General features: G+C 42.2%; 1 protein-coding gene across 1 annotated transcript in view; it reads right to left on the bottom strand.

The window, feature by feature from the left end:
- Positions 1 to 8,008: 8,008 nt before the first annotated feature.
- The window catches only part of malrd1 (MAM and LDL receptor class A domain containing 1), a 75,966-nt gene continuing 65,318 nt past the window's right edge, over positions 8,009 to 18,656 (bottom strand). Inside the window, exons 34-40 of the mRNA XM_036518173.1 lie at positions 18,163 to 18,288; positions 16,128 to 16,194; positions 11,216 to 11,307; positions 10,743 to 10,839; positions 10,507 to 10,573; positions 8,409 to 8,474; positions 8,009 to 8,101 (exon numbers count right to left, since the gene is read on the bottom strand). Coding sequence (XP_036374066.1) covers positions 8,009 to 8,101; positions 8,409 to 8,474; positions 10,507 to 10,573; positions 10,743 to 10,839; positions 11,216 to 11,307; positions 16,128 to 16,194; positions 18,163 to 18,288 — 608 coding nt within the window. The remainder of the gene's footprint in view (positions 8,102 to 8,408; positions 8,475 to 10,506; positions 10,574 to 10,742; positions 10,840 to 11,215; positions 11,308 to 16,127; positions 16,195 to 18,162; positions 18,289 to 18,656) is intronic.

The raw sequence follows: 18,656 nt of genomic DNA, 5'->3' as shown, positions 1-18,656 counted from the left end.
TCTGGCTTGTTATTCTGTGATGAAGAGAATTCAGCAAGAAGAGCTCTCGTGGCATAGCTCCATAGAATCAATCAGAATTTCAAACTTTATCAGGAAATGGTGAGACAGTGCTGTATTATAGGGAAAAATGTGTTCATTTTTATGCGAATACCAAGGGAAATCACTAGGTCTAACATGTGATTGTGATAATATGTGGGACCACCATAACTGTCTCCATGCTCTTCTGAAAAAACGCAAGCACACACAGAAACCATTTTCTCAACCATTTCAAATAATGCAAACCAGGACAGATGGCTTTATGCTATCACCCTCACAAGCATGCTAGCCAGAACCTTTCCACAGCTATGTTCACCAGTCATACTTACCCAGTTCAGAAGGAAGCAAGGATTAAACACATGCAGTGTACTTTTTCAAAGCCATAAACTTGAGTGAAATCATATTGTTTTCTTTTTGAAAAAGTGACTTCACCTCACTCCGTGCCCTGGTTATAATGTGATTTGCTTCAGATTAACCCCAAAGCACATTTGCCAGCACAATCCATGTCCAAGGCCAAGAACTTGCTCCACCAGCACTATATCCTTACCATGCTGAGAGGGCAATTTTTTAACTTCTGTTTTTTTTTTTTTTGTTCACTCCTTCTGCTTTGTAAATTACTTCTCCTTTTCGATTAGTTAAATCATCAGGCACCAGCTCAGACACAACAGCTGCTGCTCTTCAGGCTGCTTTCACAATCGCTGCAGTCCAGGAATCTGCAACCGCAGTATGAAAGAGTCAGCACTTGTCTCCCAGACTTGGGGAGACGGGTTGCATATTCCATTAGCTCTACATCTGACCACAGCTCATCTGTACAGTCCTGCAAACCGGAGGCAGCTTCCTTGTTGCGGCTTTGCTGCTTTTGAGAAACCAGTTTATGAAAGCACAGCAGTAAGCACCTTGGCTTGATGGGAGTTTCCACTGCATGAAACTCTCACCATTAGGTGCTTATTTTTTTGGAGGCCATTTTCTTGGGAAATTGGGTGCACTTGGTAGAATGTGTTGATGTGCCTTGCCTATAGCCGGTGGTATTTTGACCATAGAATACATTTTGGAATGTCAGGCAGCATTTAAACATGTTAGTGAAAGTTGGCCAGAAAATACCATGGGCAACCTTTTTTTTTAATCCACTTTACTACTATAACTACCCGCTAGAGTAGGCTTTGGACTAGTGCTTTCTTTATGCTAAGTCAAATATTTGCCAAGACACAAGAGAAATCTCCTCACACATTACGGCAAAGATGCTGTAATGAGGGAAGAGCACAATTCAATAACACAAACAAATGACTTATTGCATAATACCGCATAGCAAAACTTGGGGAGCTGAGATTAATGCTTTGCCTGTATGGGCTTTTTTAAAATCATGTGACAGACATTCCCATCTGTCAAGGTGATTAGCTAATTAGCATTTCCACTTGAAATTCATTCAGAGCACAATCATCTAGATGAAAGCAGTGCAGAAACAGAAATTAATCTGAAAAAGGGATACAACAAATAGTGTTTCCAGTTGGTTCTATTGAGAATGAAGCAAATAAAAACAAAATCCATAACTGAGCAGTATGAAACAAAGCTGGGAAAGATAACACGACATAATGCTATTGGTAATGAAACATTTACTTTGTATCTAGAAGAGAGAACTAGTTATAGATAAAGAGAATTTCCTATGTGACACTGCTGAGAATAGCAGCTCTGGGGCTTTTTGTGATGAACCCACATGGTGTTGTTTTCCCAGGCTAAAGGCTGGGGAGGAGGCTCAGGGCAGTCACCTCTGGCTGGAAGAAGGTGTGGAACAACACTCAGTGGAGAACATGTGCTTCAAGCGGGCAAGGACACAATGCTGGCCTTTCAGAGGAAGCCAATCTCAAAGCTAAATAAATCCTGGCTGGAAAAAAGTGAAGGTTACAATGGTCTCACAGCTGAGTCTGAGCATGGAAAACAGGGCGGCTGAAGAACACCTCAGAAAGGCAGAAAACCTGCTTTGTCAAGGGCCTTACAGATCAACACAACACCAGGTCAGTTATTATCAAGCAGAAACATTTTGTGAGGTACATCACTGTTTTCAAAACAAATTATTAGGCCTGCATCTTTATCCAGGATGATTTACAGAGCTAGTGAAATACACATAACAAATGCATTGTCCGTTCTGGAAATGTATTTAAAAATAGTTTGACTAAATAATCTTTTCCACATTGGTCTCATCCATGCAAATTAGCAAAAACCAGCCAGATGTCACACATAGCACCCCCCCCCCCCCCCCCCCCTCCACCACCCCATCCCACCCCTCCCGTGGGCAGATTCTAACCAGCCTGTTCCCAGTGGCTTCTCTTCCTCAGCTCTGCCCGTGGTGTGCGGAGCAGGGAGCGTGTCGTCAGCTGGTGTCAGCTCCAGATGTTCCAGCTGCGTGCCCCAGGGCTGCTGCCATGGGCCACTGAGTGTGTTGCATCCTGGATGGCACCCATCCATCTCCCCAGCATCACACTCGGGAATCCCTCAGCACCACGAAGATAGTATTTACAACGTGTGCCTACCTTTCCTCAGAGCCGAAAAACATGCCCTGAAACAAAAATGGCATCCTTGACAAGCCCACCACAGACAGAATACTGATGAAGAAGCTGATGACTATCACTTCCGAAAGTGTAATATACATGAAAAAAAAAACACTGGTAGTAAGATTAATCTTGATCCAGTGCTAATCTTGATCCAAGATGAGATCAAATGAAAGAAGTAAAAAATATTAGAAAGCATTGATGAATTAAAAATATTCAACCATCTCGAAAATAAATAACGTGGGAAATGTGGTTTTAATGAAGTGATTGCAGCGAAGCATTTCTCACTGCATTCAATATCAAAATCACTATGGAAAAACAAACAAGCAAAAATAATATTAAAAAAACAACAGTTCCGCTCCCCTGGGGACGCAACCAATAAACATGCTGCAGTTGCAGCCCAAATGTAGGCAGGTTTTAGATAGGCGAAACACTGCTCATGTTTATGAAGTCTGAACCTCAGAATGTATTACTCATCTGCAAGGAGAAATGAGCCTTAAATTACATATAATCAGAAAGAAAAGAAGGCTGCATATGGGAACCATTGAGCACATTGGTTCCAGCCTGTGCAAGGTCCCTTAGTAATATAGTAGGAAATGAACTTGGCCCAGTTCAGTGATGCAGCATTTTAGCGATCTGTAACAAGCAGCTGCATTGTGTTATGGCTTGCATTTCAGATGACCAAAAGTGCCATCAAACACCAAACACCATCAAACACAACCTCTCTGTACCAGAAGTGGTGGGAATGGTTGCTTTACTGTACATCGGATGTGACTGAGAGCATGACAAAACATAAACCAATGGAGGATCTTTGGGAAAATGCCTGAAAAGTGAATTTTCAAAAGATTATACTTAGGTGCAATCCATGCTTGCACATATGAACAATTTCATAAATATTTTAAGGAACAACAAATAATTCACTTTCACAGAACAGTACTTCAATTAAACTGGTAATGGCCCCTTACATTACACAGGTGCAATGTTTCACTCATTGACGTAAACCTACATAACACAAGCAGTGTATCTTTCCTTCAACCAGAGTAGCAATATGTTTAGTGTCTTAGTGTTCCGAGAGTACATGCGACACAACCTGTTTCACAACCTCTCTGTTGGAGCTGTGGGACTGAACAGCCTCCAGCAGTTAGCTCCAGTGACAGACAGGATTCACACCACAGATTGAGCCAGTGCCCCGCAGAGACTATCTGGCAGTATGAATGTGAGAGACGTCTGCGATTGGACAAGCCGGAGTGAGTGACAGCATCAGTGTCAGTGTGAGCTTTGTGCGGATAATATTGACAGGGAGAGTCTTTCCAGCACCAGGCTCATCCTCCCTCATCAATATAGCTGAGAACCTATATCAACACCATCTAAAGAATATTGTTTTGAACTGGATTCAGATATGTGACTGACCCAAAAGATGTCAATTCATTTTAAACCCCTTGTCCTTCACCAGGGCATGAGAGCAAAGAAGCATGCAACAAATCAAACAATGCAGCTTTACCAAGAGTGGGGGCAGGTCGTTTTGTTGTTCCCCGTGTTCAAAGAAACAATAAGCACAGTGACCACACTGATCATTTCCATCAGGGGATTGATGGAGCCAGAAGGATATTTCTGGTCTGAGGCTTAGAGAATTATCAAATCTGTCTACTCAGCGGACCTTTGAAAAACATGTGTGTAGGGTGAAGAATGAGTGTCTCATTAACTGTACAATCATCCTTTTGAAACGGTTATGTGACCATCATAGCTCAGTGTTTTTAAAAATCATACAGGCCTGCTGATTTTGATTCAAGTTCTTCTTTTGTGGTAAAATATATTTGCACTTGCAGATATTGATTGAGGGGCATGTTATGAATCTTCTGTTTCAGCTGTCAAGTCTCTGTATGTATTGAAATCTGTCAGACTGGGAAAAGAGAGAAGTGCAATGCATTAAATAAACTGATTTATGTAGTTAGTTCTAGTTTTATCAGTAGATTATAAAGATAGAGAGAGAGAGAGATGAATATATGTTTGTTCTAATAATAACGATGAAATCCAATCTTATATCCTAGATTAGAAAGACACAGGCATCAACATCACTTTTTATATTTGTCTAAGAAACACATTTCACGCATTTAAGCATAAGTCTTTAGATCAAAATGTCTTTGAATGCATGTTTCCCATTATCTTAATCAGGTGTGTCCCAACTTTGGACTGTCAATGTATGTGCCTTCATCCTGTGCTATGATTATTAGAGTTGAAAAAAAAAAAACAGCTAGTCATTCTCTCGAGCAGAAAGAGTAATTGACATACAAAAATAAAAGTCCTGACTACTGTTGCTTTGTGGAGGGGTGTCAGGACAATAGCTTTGTATTCTAGCTCCGAGTTAGCCAGGCTCTGGCAGTTAATGGCACTTTCTCTCATTCAACACAGTGAATGACGAGGGTTCCAGAGGTCTGGCTACAGCCTCTGGGGACAAAAAAAAAGAAAGAGAGAATGGACCACAAAAAAGAGAAAGAGAAAAAGAGAGGAAAAAAATGTGACAGCTGCACATTTTCCATCAGCTGGACATCACATGAAAACATGAGGGGAGGCATCCAAAGGCCTGGAAATTAGGAAAAGGCTGCTGTTTGTCCCTTTGTCAGGCCTGAATGCCACCACTGTTGTCCAAAACAAAAAACGAACAGCGCTGCATTCCCAGAGAGAGTGCTGAGCTACTGTTTTTCAGGTTCACCGCAGACACGTTCCTCTTCAAGGCTCACCGCATGTTTATGCAGAGGAGATGGCTATCTGTTGTTCAAGGACAGGCACCGCTGCAATCTGATGCATACGCATCTGAGGGTTAAAAAAAAGAGAGCCTCAAATGATATGTGTCTGCGGGGCCCATTTGTCTGTGAAAATGGCTGTGGTCCATCGCCATCACCCACACCACACACACAAGAAAAGCTTCCCTACTTGTTTCGCTCACTTGTATGTGTGGCAATAAAGACACAACAGCTCATTGTGAGGTATCAGGTTGCACTGCCATTTCATTATAAACATCTATAAATACATGTTGATTTTGCTAGCCATGTCGTACACAGCCCTTTGAGCAGTATGGGGAAATATGGCTGAGAAACCGCTCAGCGGAGATACCATGAGAAAGAGAGTCACGTGAAAGTGCACTTGGCACCATCTGAATGGAGAGGTACAGAATGCCAGCGCAAACATGGATGGACGTTACGCATGGAAATGTAAACAACAGCAAGAAAGCTGTAGTAAGTCCTTTGAAAGCTTGGAAAAAGTAGGTTCCTTTTTTCCCTCTCCATGAGAACTAAGAGTGTGATTTGGCACAGGGCAGTGTGCATACACTATGTCAGCACTGGGACATTCAGTAGACATTCATCATGCGTCAGGTATTTCGTTCCACCTCGGAACTGAACGAGAAAGTGTTTTATATAGCCAGCCAAACACGCCAGTGAAAACAACTGGCATACTTAAATCAAATGTTTACAACCATCACATTGCATGCTGCAGCATGCAACGTAACAGCAACCTCCTCAGCATCAATGTCTCCTATCATGGAAATGTGAAATTAAATTGCAAGTATTTTCAAATCAGGTGCCAACACAATGACATTTTTTCTGTGCATCACTGCTGGCCCATGAAGTTTCCTCACGTTCATCCAGCATTCATTACTGTTCCACTATGAACTGCTTTCTTTTTTCTGCTGCTGTTGTAATCAGCCATTTAGTGCTCACTTTAAACAATCAAATACCTTGGATTCCACCATGTCAACACAAGAGAGGCACAGAATAATAATAATGCAACTATATAAAAAACACACTCTGGAAAAAAAAAATGGTCACAGATGTGGCTTCCAAAAAATGTTGCAGCATTCCGCCACACAGTTAATGGCTGGAGCCCTTGCACAACAACTATAATAACGACAAATGTAATAAGAAAGTATAATGGATCTACCCGCAAACATTATTGGTTTGTCCTTCCTCCAATTCATCATGAAATAGCAAAATATAGGTAAAAGTGCCAGTTTAAATAGTGATTTATTTATTCTGGCTATCTGGTGTCAACAGTTGCTCAGAATCGAGGCGGATGTTTTTCGATTGGGCGCCTCGTTGTGACATTTTGCAAATATGGAGGGCAAAAAAGAGCTTGGCGTCTCTTCTGTGCAGGAAAGATGGTTCTACCTCCAGATTTTGAGAATCTCTGCCGTCATTATGCAGGGATATAAATGCACCCGTTGTCATCCTCTCCACGCTGCCACATTTACGGTGAGAGTGTGATGGCACCGTGAAATTGGGATTTTACACATTTGTTACAAATGGTGTGGAAACATCATTGTTTGAACGTAAAAATGGAAAAAAGTAAAAAATGCGACAGTATTTTCCCTGTAGATGTATTAATCGTTTCTTCCTACCACTGAATGAAACACACTAAACCAATGGATGTGTTTCATTTGATAATATTTTACCACACATATTTTGAGAGCTAACAGCAATTTAACAATGGGACTTGACTTACAACTCTGAGACAGGGACACTATTTTAAAAGAGTAAAATCTGTAAAAGCGTAGAAATGTAATAATTTACAACCTGTAACTATAGGACTGCATTCCATTCAGAAAACATAACCACTTCATTTGTATGCTAATCCTCTTTAATTGCTAAAAAAACATGAATAATAGAGATGCTTTTGACAGGATGCATTTGGACATAAGGCAGCAAGTACAGGCTGATCAACAATAAATAATATCTCAATGGAAACTATAACAAATGACAGGATGTTGGTTTGAGTAGAATAACCACAATTCCTGTGAGAGTTATGAAAAAGATTACTTTGCATAAAATGCATGTTATGAAATATAATGTTGGTCTTGATCACAATCCCATTATTACTTAGACTGAAAGGTTTGGTTTTAACTGATCATTCAGACTGAATTGAAATGCAAGTAACAAATATTAAGCTAACACAGAACTGAAGCAATGTGGAAAATGATTTATAGATATGAGTAATAACATTTTATCTTGAAGATTCGAACATGTGTTTGGATTTCCATAGTACTGAAAGTAAAAGTTTGAAAAATAATAAATTCTGGCATTGTAAAATTCTCATTTATGAGAATCATTTACAAACCAGTAAAACACAGATTTTAATACATGGACTCATGTTTTCCCACTCTGTTTTAATGAAGTGGGTAGCGCTCAGTTTTCCTCTCCACATAAATGCAGCTGGGTAATTTTGCTGTCTTCGTGAGCCAGATGCGAGCTGACAATTTGCTAAGAGGTCCGTTTTCCCAGGACGACTTGGAAGCTCATTTTCCATGTTGTAAGTCAAAATACCATCGGTTAGCTCACACGATTCTGCTCACACGACAACACAGACTGGGATGACATTTGACATTGACGCATTTAGCTGAGCTGTGATGTTAGTGTAAGATGTTTCATGTTGTTATGCTACGGAGCTCCTGCTTCCGTCCCTGTCGCTCCTGTGGGGAAATGGTATAGCGGGTTGGTGAAGGAGAGCTTGGCACCTCTCATGTCCAGGCCCTGAAGCAGAAAGCACGAAACCTCAGTAATGACTCACACACGCCTCAAACAGGTCTCACACCTGTGTATGTAGCCACACTAAAATACGGGACATCCAGCTAGGGTAATACCTGCTGTAAAAATTAACCAGTAGCAAATAAAGCACATGTATGTAAAAAATATGCATGTAAAAAATGTAGACTGTACTTTCAGCTTGGTCTTGTGGAAATTTTACATGTTTTGTGTCGTGTATCACCACTCCTTTCTGTTCTGCCCCAGGCACTGTGTTTTACACCTGTAGCAGAATCAGCATTAGTGTGATTCCTACCTCCGCCTCATTCCTCCAGGGGTAGACACTGATGGAGGCCCGAGGCCCCTTGTCAATCGTAGGGAGCTGAGAACAAAAAAAAAGGAAAGAAAGAGGATTGGTACTACACTCTTTGATGGATCTCCTGTTTCCCAAAGCTGAAGAAACCATCCTGCATCATGCATGGGCATACACACTTTGTGACTTTGTACTCGTGGCCACGTAATTATAGTGTGCAAAATGTTATTTGTCTGAAATAATTAAGGCGAAGAATTTGAAAGCTCTGCTCTGTCGCAGACTGAAATGTATCATATTCCTTCAGAGGAGGTCAGTACTTGGGTCGCTCTGTCCAAGGTCAACTTTGGCACATGTGTGCTATGCCAATTCCAATTTTGGGGATAGCATTGTTACACGTCACACTGTGTAATATATTTGCACTTTGTGTTATCAGGTTGCCATAAAAGATGTTCTGGTAAAGCAGATCTGATTTCATTGCTTGCATGTTTCCCCCAGCAGTGGGGGCTAAAGGTGTTATTGAGACAGCTGTGGTTGGCTTCTTTAGGTACACCACCAAAGTAACCAATGGGTGCCCTGAAACATTACTGAAATGTTACTGATGTTACTGAAACAAGTTTATCTGCAGTAATTTCCTCTTTGCTGTTTTCTCTTACACACAATCTACAATTTCATTTTCATGTAATGTGTATGATGTCGACCCCATCCTGAGCTTATGTGAGTAAAATCACAATTAATCTCACTGAAATATGATAAGCATAATGACAGTAAGGCCTTTAGTTTGCTGTGGAGAGTACTACCTGCTGCATGCTTTTATACATATTTTACACATACCTGCTTATGTGCATCCAACTGATAGGAACTCATTCACTTTTACCTGATCTCAGGCACTGAGTTTACCTGTGTCTCAAAATGAAAGCACAGGCTGTTCAATCCAAAGCCCAAGTGCTGCTCATATTTGCACTGGAAAACCTGGAACTGAATTCCTGCATGCATGTCAGGTAAATATCCATGCATTAAATCTGCCTGCCCGAGACTGACTTATATCCCAGAGAGCACATTTACGGCTGTCCCCATCCCACACATAAACATGCTCCCCTCGCTCGGGTCAGTAGTTCCCATCGGCAATGTGACAGCACTGCCTCGCTATTCCCCGTTTATCACTGCATATCATTCAGAATATACACACACACACACACACACACACACACACACACACTCACACACACACACACACACACACACACACACACACTCTCCAGACTGCATCTGTTCTGCCTTCTCTCAAACTGGGGCAGCAGTGTAGCTTAGGGGTTAGGAGCACGGCTTGTAACCGAAAGGTTGCTATTCGATTCCGTGCTGGGGCACTGCTGCTGTACCCTTGAGCAAGGTATTTAACCCAGGATTTCCTGTAAAGATCCAGCTGTATAAATGCATAACATGTAAAACGTGTAACCTATGTAAGTCGTTCTGGATTAGAGTGTCTGTTAAATGACAATAATGTAACATAATGTAATTTGCTGTGATTCCTTCTTCTCACTTGTAAGCCCACCAGTCAGGGAAGCAAAATAACCCCCTCAAAAGTCTAGGTTTATCCAACTATCCAGTGTAAGCCTGAAAGCTCTGAAGTAAGAGCTTAGTAGGAAAAAAAAACACAAAGAGAACATTGGTGTCATTGTAAGGAGATGCAGGAGAGCTAACAAATGTTCCCACCATGAAATGCAAGCCTCGAATATAAACACAGTGGTGTTTAAGAGTTCTGCCTTTGTTCGCATTCTCAGATAACTGTGATTACGACATCTCTTCAAAGATGGACTGTAGGCCAGAGCTGTGTTGTGTATGAGGCTTTAGACATTAATATTAATCCTGTTTTGCAGTGAGTGAATCCATACTAGTCTTCTCTCATTCTTCAACAAAAACCCAGGGAGTGCTACAAGATGAAGCCTGAGGGGCCACTCTTTAGAGCCATTGAAATCAGCAACATTCAGCACAAGGAGAATGTGCAGTATCACAAATGGGAAAGACAGTGCAGATCAAAGTGTTTAAACAGGAAATGTCATGCTCTCTTAACCCTTGACAAAAAAATAAAAGTTAGGAAACTTGCTTCTGCTCCCCAGTCATAAAAGTCAAAGGCCGGGTTATCCATCACTCCACGGTCCATTTCATCGGATCTGCTGTACAGCCCAAAAAAACATGAAGAGACATATTAATGGTATTCTGCATGACAACCTATAATTGTGCTTGTAAATTTTACATTAATGAGCTGTAAAATATTATTGGGGTAATACCGCATTTCTACTCATGGCACTAGGGCCATCAGCATCATTTTAATGAACTTACATGCAGGAAGGCTTCCATTTGAAAAACATGAGGATGGCGATGATGATTCCTAACACCAAGAACAGCAGTCCCACCCCCAGGACAGCATATAAAGCCTCTAACAGAGACAAAGATTAAAACAACAGGTAATTTTAAGTTAGGCAGAGCCAGCCCGCGAGGGTCAAATAAATTGTTCAATGTGACACAGACTGTAAATGCCATTTCAACAGCACACATGTTAAGTCAAAGACAAACAACACAATATTGTGCATGAACTGTGATCAGTGGCACAGTCACACGAGCAAGTGAGCCCTCTAGCTGGAGGCTGCCATTTCAGATCTCACATCATTCTGGTGACAACTGCCTCATTACTTTTGTGTCAATGTACAGTTACTTGACTCTCCACGTTGTGCCCCTGAAGGGTGGTGCACAGCTGCTGCTGACACCTCCTGAACATTATGTATTTTGCCCCAGATCACCTCATATCGTCTCACCTAGTCCTGTGTCCTCAGGTTCAGGGGAAGATGTGGGGGATGTAGGCTTTGCTCTAATATGGCAGCGGTTGCCTCTCCAGCCTCTGCTACACCTATGGGGGAGAGGATTTACAGATGATCACCTAATGAATGAACACTTTCCTCTTGAAGCAATTCAGACTGACATCCTAAAAGATATCTTACAAAAAATGATACTCCAAAAATAAATAAATATATAATGTAGCATCACATTACAATTAAGGCACCTTTTTTTTTCTTTGGCTTGGCATTGGTATTGATGGCATCTATGGATAACTTTGCAGGCTTCTGGTTATGGATTAATATTGGGGCATTTACTTATTTTTTTGGATTGGATAGTACTTTCCCTTAAGATAACTGTTACATGCTGACAAGCTTCCACCAATATGAACAGGATACATCAAATTAAAATAAATAAATAAATATATACACTGTAAGTGATGTATATATCAAAAGAGATTTAGTGATAGAGTGAATAAAAGAATCAAAGACTGACAAACTTTCAGAATGCTGTGAAGAGGCAGAGAGGGAAAGGTAGATAACATATCAGCTGACACGCCAACAAACAGCACAGAACAGATTACTGCATTTGGACTTTACCCCTGAGGAAACGTACACAATCAACAGCTGACATGCATATCAAAACAATAAATCACTGGCAGATAAAATTCTGCCTTTGCTACAAAACATTTAATTAGAGATGAGATTAGTGCTCAGTCCCTATGCCATTATATCTGCAACCACCAACAACACGGCACCACAAGACATCAGATATAATTAAAGTGTGTCTTTTCTATTTGTCTTCTGTGGATGCCTTTGCAAAATCTTAATCGCACAGAATCACTGTCCGATGACAGACTGAATGCATAACCCAAATGCGAATGACAATTCTGGCTAAATGTAGCTGTCTTCATGAATAATACTATCCCCTCTAGATTTTACTCATAACCTCTTCTCCAAGTCAACATCTGCACATTATCATGGTTCGATTTACAAATTCTCATGGACAGTCTAATGTAAGACAGCGCTGTATGCGTTCAGTGGACAACATAGTAAAATACCTTCTTTTTATGCTGTGATGAGGGTTGGCAATGTAGCATAGTGGATTTAGGTATTGGCGACATGGGCAGCTGCCCAGGGCTGCATCTTGCTGGGGGCGGCACGGGGCACCCACACAAAAAAATGTGGAATGGTGACATTTGCGCGATCGGTTTTCTATCGCTTATTTTCACGTCATGTCAATGATATCATGTCACCGTGTGGGTCAATTAACCTTGTTGGAGTAGGCGCCCTGATTCTAGTTTGTTAGCTAGATGGGCTACTGCCTGGGAAGGTCTCCCACTCAGAAGTACGACATGGGGGGGGAGCAGGGGTAGGTTGACCTCAGGTCTCCCCACTGGAAGCCCGAGGTAGAGGGAGTGGGGGAATCTATCAAATAGCGCACCTCTAACTTTGTACAGTACTAATGCAAAAAAATGTGTGTAGCCTGCAGCAAAATGATTACAACCTAACTAGCACATTATTGATTTGGTTAACTTTCATTGAGGTGGTATCATGAAGGTTTTCTGTGATTGTATTGACTAGGTCCTGAGCTCAGTAAGGGGAATTTCCAATGCTGTAGGATAACTTAAAAGACGTCTACATTATGCTGATATTTTGTATCTTTTATGATATATTGTCACAGAAATGCCTTAGTGGCCTTGCTGTCATCAGTATTAACCATGCAATTGCTGGGCGGATTTCTTATGATGTAATTGATGACTGCATCAAGGAAGCCAAGAAAGGTCAGGGTTTAGATGGCAGTTGTGCAATTTAGTTTGTGTGTTTCTTGTTTGAAGCGCAATAATACATTAATCAGGTTCTCTTCTTTATAAGTGTGTTATTGAATTTTGTATTTGTGTGATATAGGATTTGTGCAATTTAGTTTTATTTGTGTGTTTTTTCTTAGCAATAGGGTAATAGTGTAATAATTTGATTCTCTCTCTTTTTTTTTGTATTTTACGACGGAGTATCAGGGCCACGTTGAGGGAAAAAATTCAGAGATTTCGAGAATAAGGTCGCAATATTACGAGAATAAAGTCGTAATTGAGAAAAAAAGTCATAATATTACAGGAGTAAAGTCGTAATTTTATGAGAAAAAATCATAATATTACGAGAATAAAACTGTAAAATTTCGAGGAAAAAAAAAACCATAATTTTTAGGAAAATATATTATCAGCAACCAACAAAACGGGCAAGAGGACAGTCAATGGCAGCCTGAGCCTGCTTCTGGCAACTGCTGTTTGTCTCAGGCGTTGTGCCGTGCCACACACATAAGACAAGTTTTTTTTTATAGACACACAATTTTTGTTGGTGGGGCTGGGGGGGCTCGCCCAAGGCACCATACAAGCTAGAACCACCACTGGCTGTACCCTTGAGAAAGGTACTTAAGCCAGAATTGCCTTAGTAAATATCCAGCTGTTTAAATGGATGACATGTAAAAAAATTAACCTATGTAAGTTGCTGGATAAGAGCATCTGCTAAATGACCATAATGTAACGTGTAACAAGGTGTTAAGCCGTCCCCAGTCCCCATTTTTTTGCGGATCACAGCAAAGGAGAAAGCAGAAACGGCACTCAGGTGTTAATCTCGCTGTGCGACCTTGCTGAGAGGCACGGCCAGAGCGGCACGGGGGCCAATGGCGGAATTTCTGATTTCTCCACACCGAGGCTGCTCTGACAGCTTTGCTGCACTTCTAGTTACATAACCCCCCCCCCAGGGGGGAAAAGCTGGTACCAAGAGCGCCGCCTCAGCCAATGGCAGCGAAATATCACAACTCGAGTGTTCTGCCCATTTAAAACATGCTCGTTTTTCACATCCACGTCCCGCCTGCGCCTAGAGGGATACATTTTGCATTTCAATGTGACATTCAAAATGGCATCGTGGGAAATGGATGATACGGGGTGGGCACCTTCACAGCAATGCTGTGATCTCTGTGAAAAAGGCCCGGATCTTGATCGCTGCGCTGCACCAGATGGAAGGCCTCTTCAAAGTGTTTTACAAATGGAGTGAGTTCAGCAGTTCCGTTCCCTACAATGTTTTCTTACAACACAGCTGAGTCAAACACCATGTTTCCTTCAGGTGTTAACAAACTATTTTAATGCTGGAGGCTTCTTAATGAACAATCAATGACATCGACAACACCAAAAAAATTAACCAGCATAGATGTTTCAAGGAAAAAAACTTACTTTTAGCAATGAAGTCAGAATGGTTTAAGCCTTGCTGCCATTCCACCCTTAGCCACAGGAAATATATGCAGTGGCTGACTAGACTAAGCAACTTGTCTCTGAAACATCATCCACCCCACATCCAATAGCTCTGCATACAGTCATTAGTCACACGTGTGGTTTGGAGAGAGTCGGGAGCACACAGCACGCTGAACTCCTTGCGCATGGGGTCAAATAAGCCAGCAGAAATCAGGGGGATTAATGCTGCTTGGCGTTCCCTATGTGGTCTCCTCTCTGAATGATTGTGGTGGGGAAAGGCTCAAATATTGACCAGCGGCATCCGTGAGAGCCCCTGGGAGTGGGCGTTCAGTCTGGAACGGATAAAGCGCGGAGCAGCCCGTCTGGGATAAGCACCGCGATCCTCCCATGGTTCACGGAGCGTGTCTTTTCCAGGGAGAGAGAGAACATGCACTGATGTGATTTCCATGGTACAGCACAGAGCCAGAGCCATCTCCTTGGAAGCTGGCACGCGACCTTGCCTCTGAGACCAACGGAGGAGCTGTGGCAGCACGGACAAGAGTCCCCAGTAAGTCACAGGTTCAGTTCCTTGGGGGATACGCTGATGCACGCCTAAACAAACACAAACGGACCCAAAATGGTACAATTCATCTACCGGATATATAAATAAAAGGATCTGGCTGCACATTCTAAGCTGAAAAAAAGGTTTGGGTACCGGAGTACTTTCTTCAAAAATTCTTTTAGAAAAAGTACTTTTTCTTCAAAAAAGTGTAGTATTTTTTAACAAATAAACAAAAAACACTTCTGTTGGAATGTAAGTGGGAAGAAGAAAAAGAAAAAAAAAAGTAAGTCAATCCACATTGGTGGATCCCGCTGTGGCGTAATAAACAGTTTTTCTTTTTTCTTCCACAACCCTTGGATCGTTGCGCTGGAGCGCCCGCCTGTCACAGGCACGGGCGACAGATTTTCGATGGGGGATCCGCGTGAGGGCTTTGGGCTCACTCTCACCCGCTCTCTGGCTTCCCCTGCGAGCCCAGCGGAAGTTGGAGTGCTTGCTGACATGTCGTTTCTGGGTTTGGCAGCGAGCGGGAGCGTTCCTTGTTTCTCGCTCCAGTCGCCGGGCCCTGCCTGGGTGGCGGGTTCAACTTCACGCATTAAAAGGCAGCGTGCCGTCGGTCGGCCTCCAGAGAGCTGGGGCTGTGGGCAGGGCATCTCTGTGCTGTGCAGTGAGGAGTCTTCTGGAAGGCTTTCAAATTTAACTAAAGGCACAGACACTCAGAGTGTGGCTTAGCCACAATGAAAGACCCATATTTCAAAGTTGGGGATTCTGGCATTGCTTAACTGGGTAATGTTATGTCTGTAATGTATATGTGGATACATCTTCATATATGATGCACTTTTGTAAGCTTTCTTGTTTTGAGCAGAATGTAGTTAAGTGAAAAAATTGACCATCAGAAATATGTATATGGTGTTTCACATTCTATAGCAACAGCTGAATTTAATGATAATGTTTAGCTCCTTTTTATGTTATCATAACCCTGATGGTTATGATATTATTTATTTTATAAAGTGCAAAATAGCCATGTGGTCTAACCTTCACCAGGTCATAGCTGAAGAATGACAACCGAAATAGCCACAAACCCCTCCTTCCACAAAGAGAGGATACTCACCTGCAGACAGGCCCCTGCTTCTTCAAATGGCACACCCCTCCATTCTTACAGTATCTTGAAGGGCATTCTAAAAAAAGCAAATAGAATGATCTTGGTATAACTAACTGTCAACCTGCTATTTATGTGCTGCATGTAATTGCTTTATTGGCTATAATGGCTTTAATTAAACAATTATGCCCTGTGATGCTCCGTGTGTGTGTGTATGTGTGTGTGTATGTGTGCGCATTTGTGTGTGAATGGAGTGAAGTAAGTAATTAGGTAAAAAAAGGAGAATCATTAAATGTCAATCAGCCCCATGCGGTGCTCTGTCTGTCAGGCAAACATCCTGAAAGTGAAAGGTCACAGAGTGCACACTAGAGAGAGGCTCACTGGAATGTGAGAACCAGTGGGAGTGTCCTGCAGTGCAGCTTAGGTTTGTGATTGAAAAAATGGGTTAAGAGCTGGTAGACACGTAGATAGAGTAGAGACAGAGAGAAGTAGAATCTTTATGTTATGGAGATGCTAACATATCCATCTGTGTCCGTATCAGAAAATACGAACAAGGAATTGGTGCCATGAGATGGCAAGAAAATATTGATAAAATTGTGAAATGACTGACAGAGTGGTTCCATAGTCATTCCTTGTCTTTCTGTTCACACAAAGATGATGCCTCATGCATTACGCAGGGCGCATGTAAAATGAATGGTGGTCTGGTGAACATGCTCTTGAAAAAAAAAAAAAACAAGGTGATGATTCACTTCTTGGCGTTAACTGCATATTTTGGGGTGAAAATGAGTGCATTTTAACACGACCTTCGCTAAGAAGAAATAACCGGAGCATTGATACTGAGAGAAGAATATTCTCTCATATGGAAGAGAGGATGTGACACTACACAGCCCCCATTCCTAGGTGAGGGGCTATTTTTTTAAATGCAGTGTATATTTTAGGATTTTCTCAACTGTTAATAAATGGATACGTTTTACAAAGGCTTAACCTCTAAATGACATAATATATCAGCCTGTATATATTCTTTATCTCCATATCTCCATAACCTGGCACTGGTATGAGAGCTCAGAAAAACTACAGTGCATTATGGTTACACTTCCTTCATGGGGAGCAGTACTCCTCTCCGAGCAAGAAGCTCCTCCTAAAGGAGCAGACGCAAAGACAGAATTTGCTTCTCATTCCCTCATTTGGGAAGACAACGCTGGGAAAAAGAAAAATGCATCCCTTCAACCACCACATTTCATCGACAGCCAATTTCTGTAGCTTCCGGAAGACAACCGAATGTCATTTCACCCCTGCTGTGTCCGATGCAATGGACGGCATTTCCTGGAAACCTTTAAAATGAATGGATACCACATGACAAGCTGAAAGCTGTCACTGTCTAGCTCTTGTTTTATTACACATATATAATTTTCTCTAATCTTCCTCTAATTATTCAACAAGATGTAACTTGATTATCTCAGCATAAATCTGAAAGACACAGGCATGCTCTAATGTGATTGTAGTTACTCATATGTCTGGAACGTTTCAGGTTATAAACCAGATGGAGGTTTGAATTCCTGTTGAATAAAACAGCACAGGAATTGTGGTTTTATAGTGCAGCTCTGGCAAAATTGAGTGACCTCTGAAGTGACTCTGAAGTCTCAAAAATGCCCCATAAACTATTGCTTAAATTGGCTACGAAACAGGCATCTGTGAATTTCATCTGAGGCAATTTCAGTAAAATGTGTCATCTGGAGGGAAACCGCAAGTGAGCCCTCTGGAGGGAAGGCAAAGAGGAAATGAGATCCCATCGACGGACAGAAAGATTGTTAGGTAAGCGTTGTGGATCGATGATCCCCCTTCCTACACTACATGTTTCAAAGGGTCAGTGTGGAGATCATGAAAGAGGGGCGCAGCTGAAACTTCTCGGGCACTCTGATCACGGAAGGTAGTGCTCCATCCAGAACACGCTTCAAACAGCAGGAATGTGGTGCAGTGGCACTGACTGGAATTGATTTTGGGGGGGGGGGGGCGCCTCTGGAATGGCTGAAGAGAGAGGCTGTCTCACCGTGGCAGCTGGACTCGTCCGGCCGGAAGGACGGGCAGTCGACGACACCGTCACAGCGCTGCGTGCGTGGGATGCAGCTGGCTGTCCTCTCACACGTCAAAGCCCCGTCAGCACAGTGCAGCAGAGCTGGACCGAGGGAGAGAGAGAGAGAGAGAGTTGTAAAAAGTCAGAGAGAGCAATTGAAGTGAGAGGAATGGGACAGAAGAAAGCATGAGTGGAGCGAGGGGGTGAGGGACAGCTTACTGAGAGAGAGGGAGAGAAAGAGAGAGGGAGAGAGAGAGAGAGAGACAGAGAAGCACTAAAAGCTCAAGACGGATAGCGAGGTGAGCAGTCACTGACACAGGGGAATTGAGGTAAATGCCTGCATTACACAACTGACCTCTTTCTGTTGTTAATTACAGATGAGGGCCATAGCAAAACTTTGCTGGCTCTGCTGGAGCCGTAATGTCAGAACTGGGCAGTGGTAATAAAAGGCAAAAGTCAAGCGCTTCATA

The sequence above is a fragment of the Megalops cyprinoides genome, chromosome 2 (genome assembly GCF_013368585.1).
Source record: "Megalops cyprinoides isolate fMegCyp1 chromosome 2, fMegCyp1.pri, whole genome shotgun sequence".
NCBI lineage: Eukaryota > Metazoa > Chordata > Actinopteri > Elopiformes > Megalopidae > Megalops > Megalops cyprinoides.
Note: the sequence above shows the minus strand (reverse complement) of the source record. Positions and strands in the feature narration are given on the sequence as shown.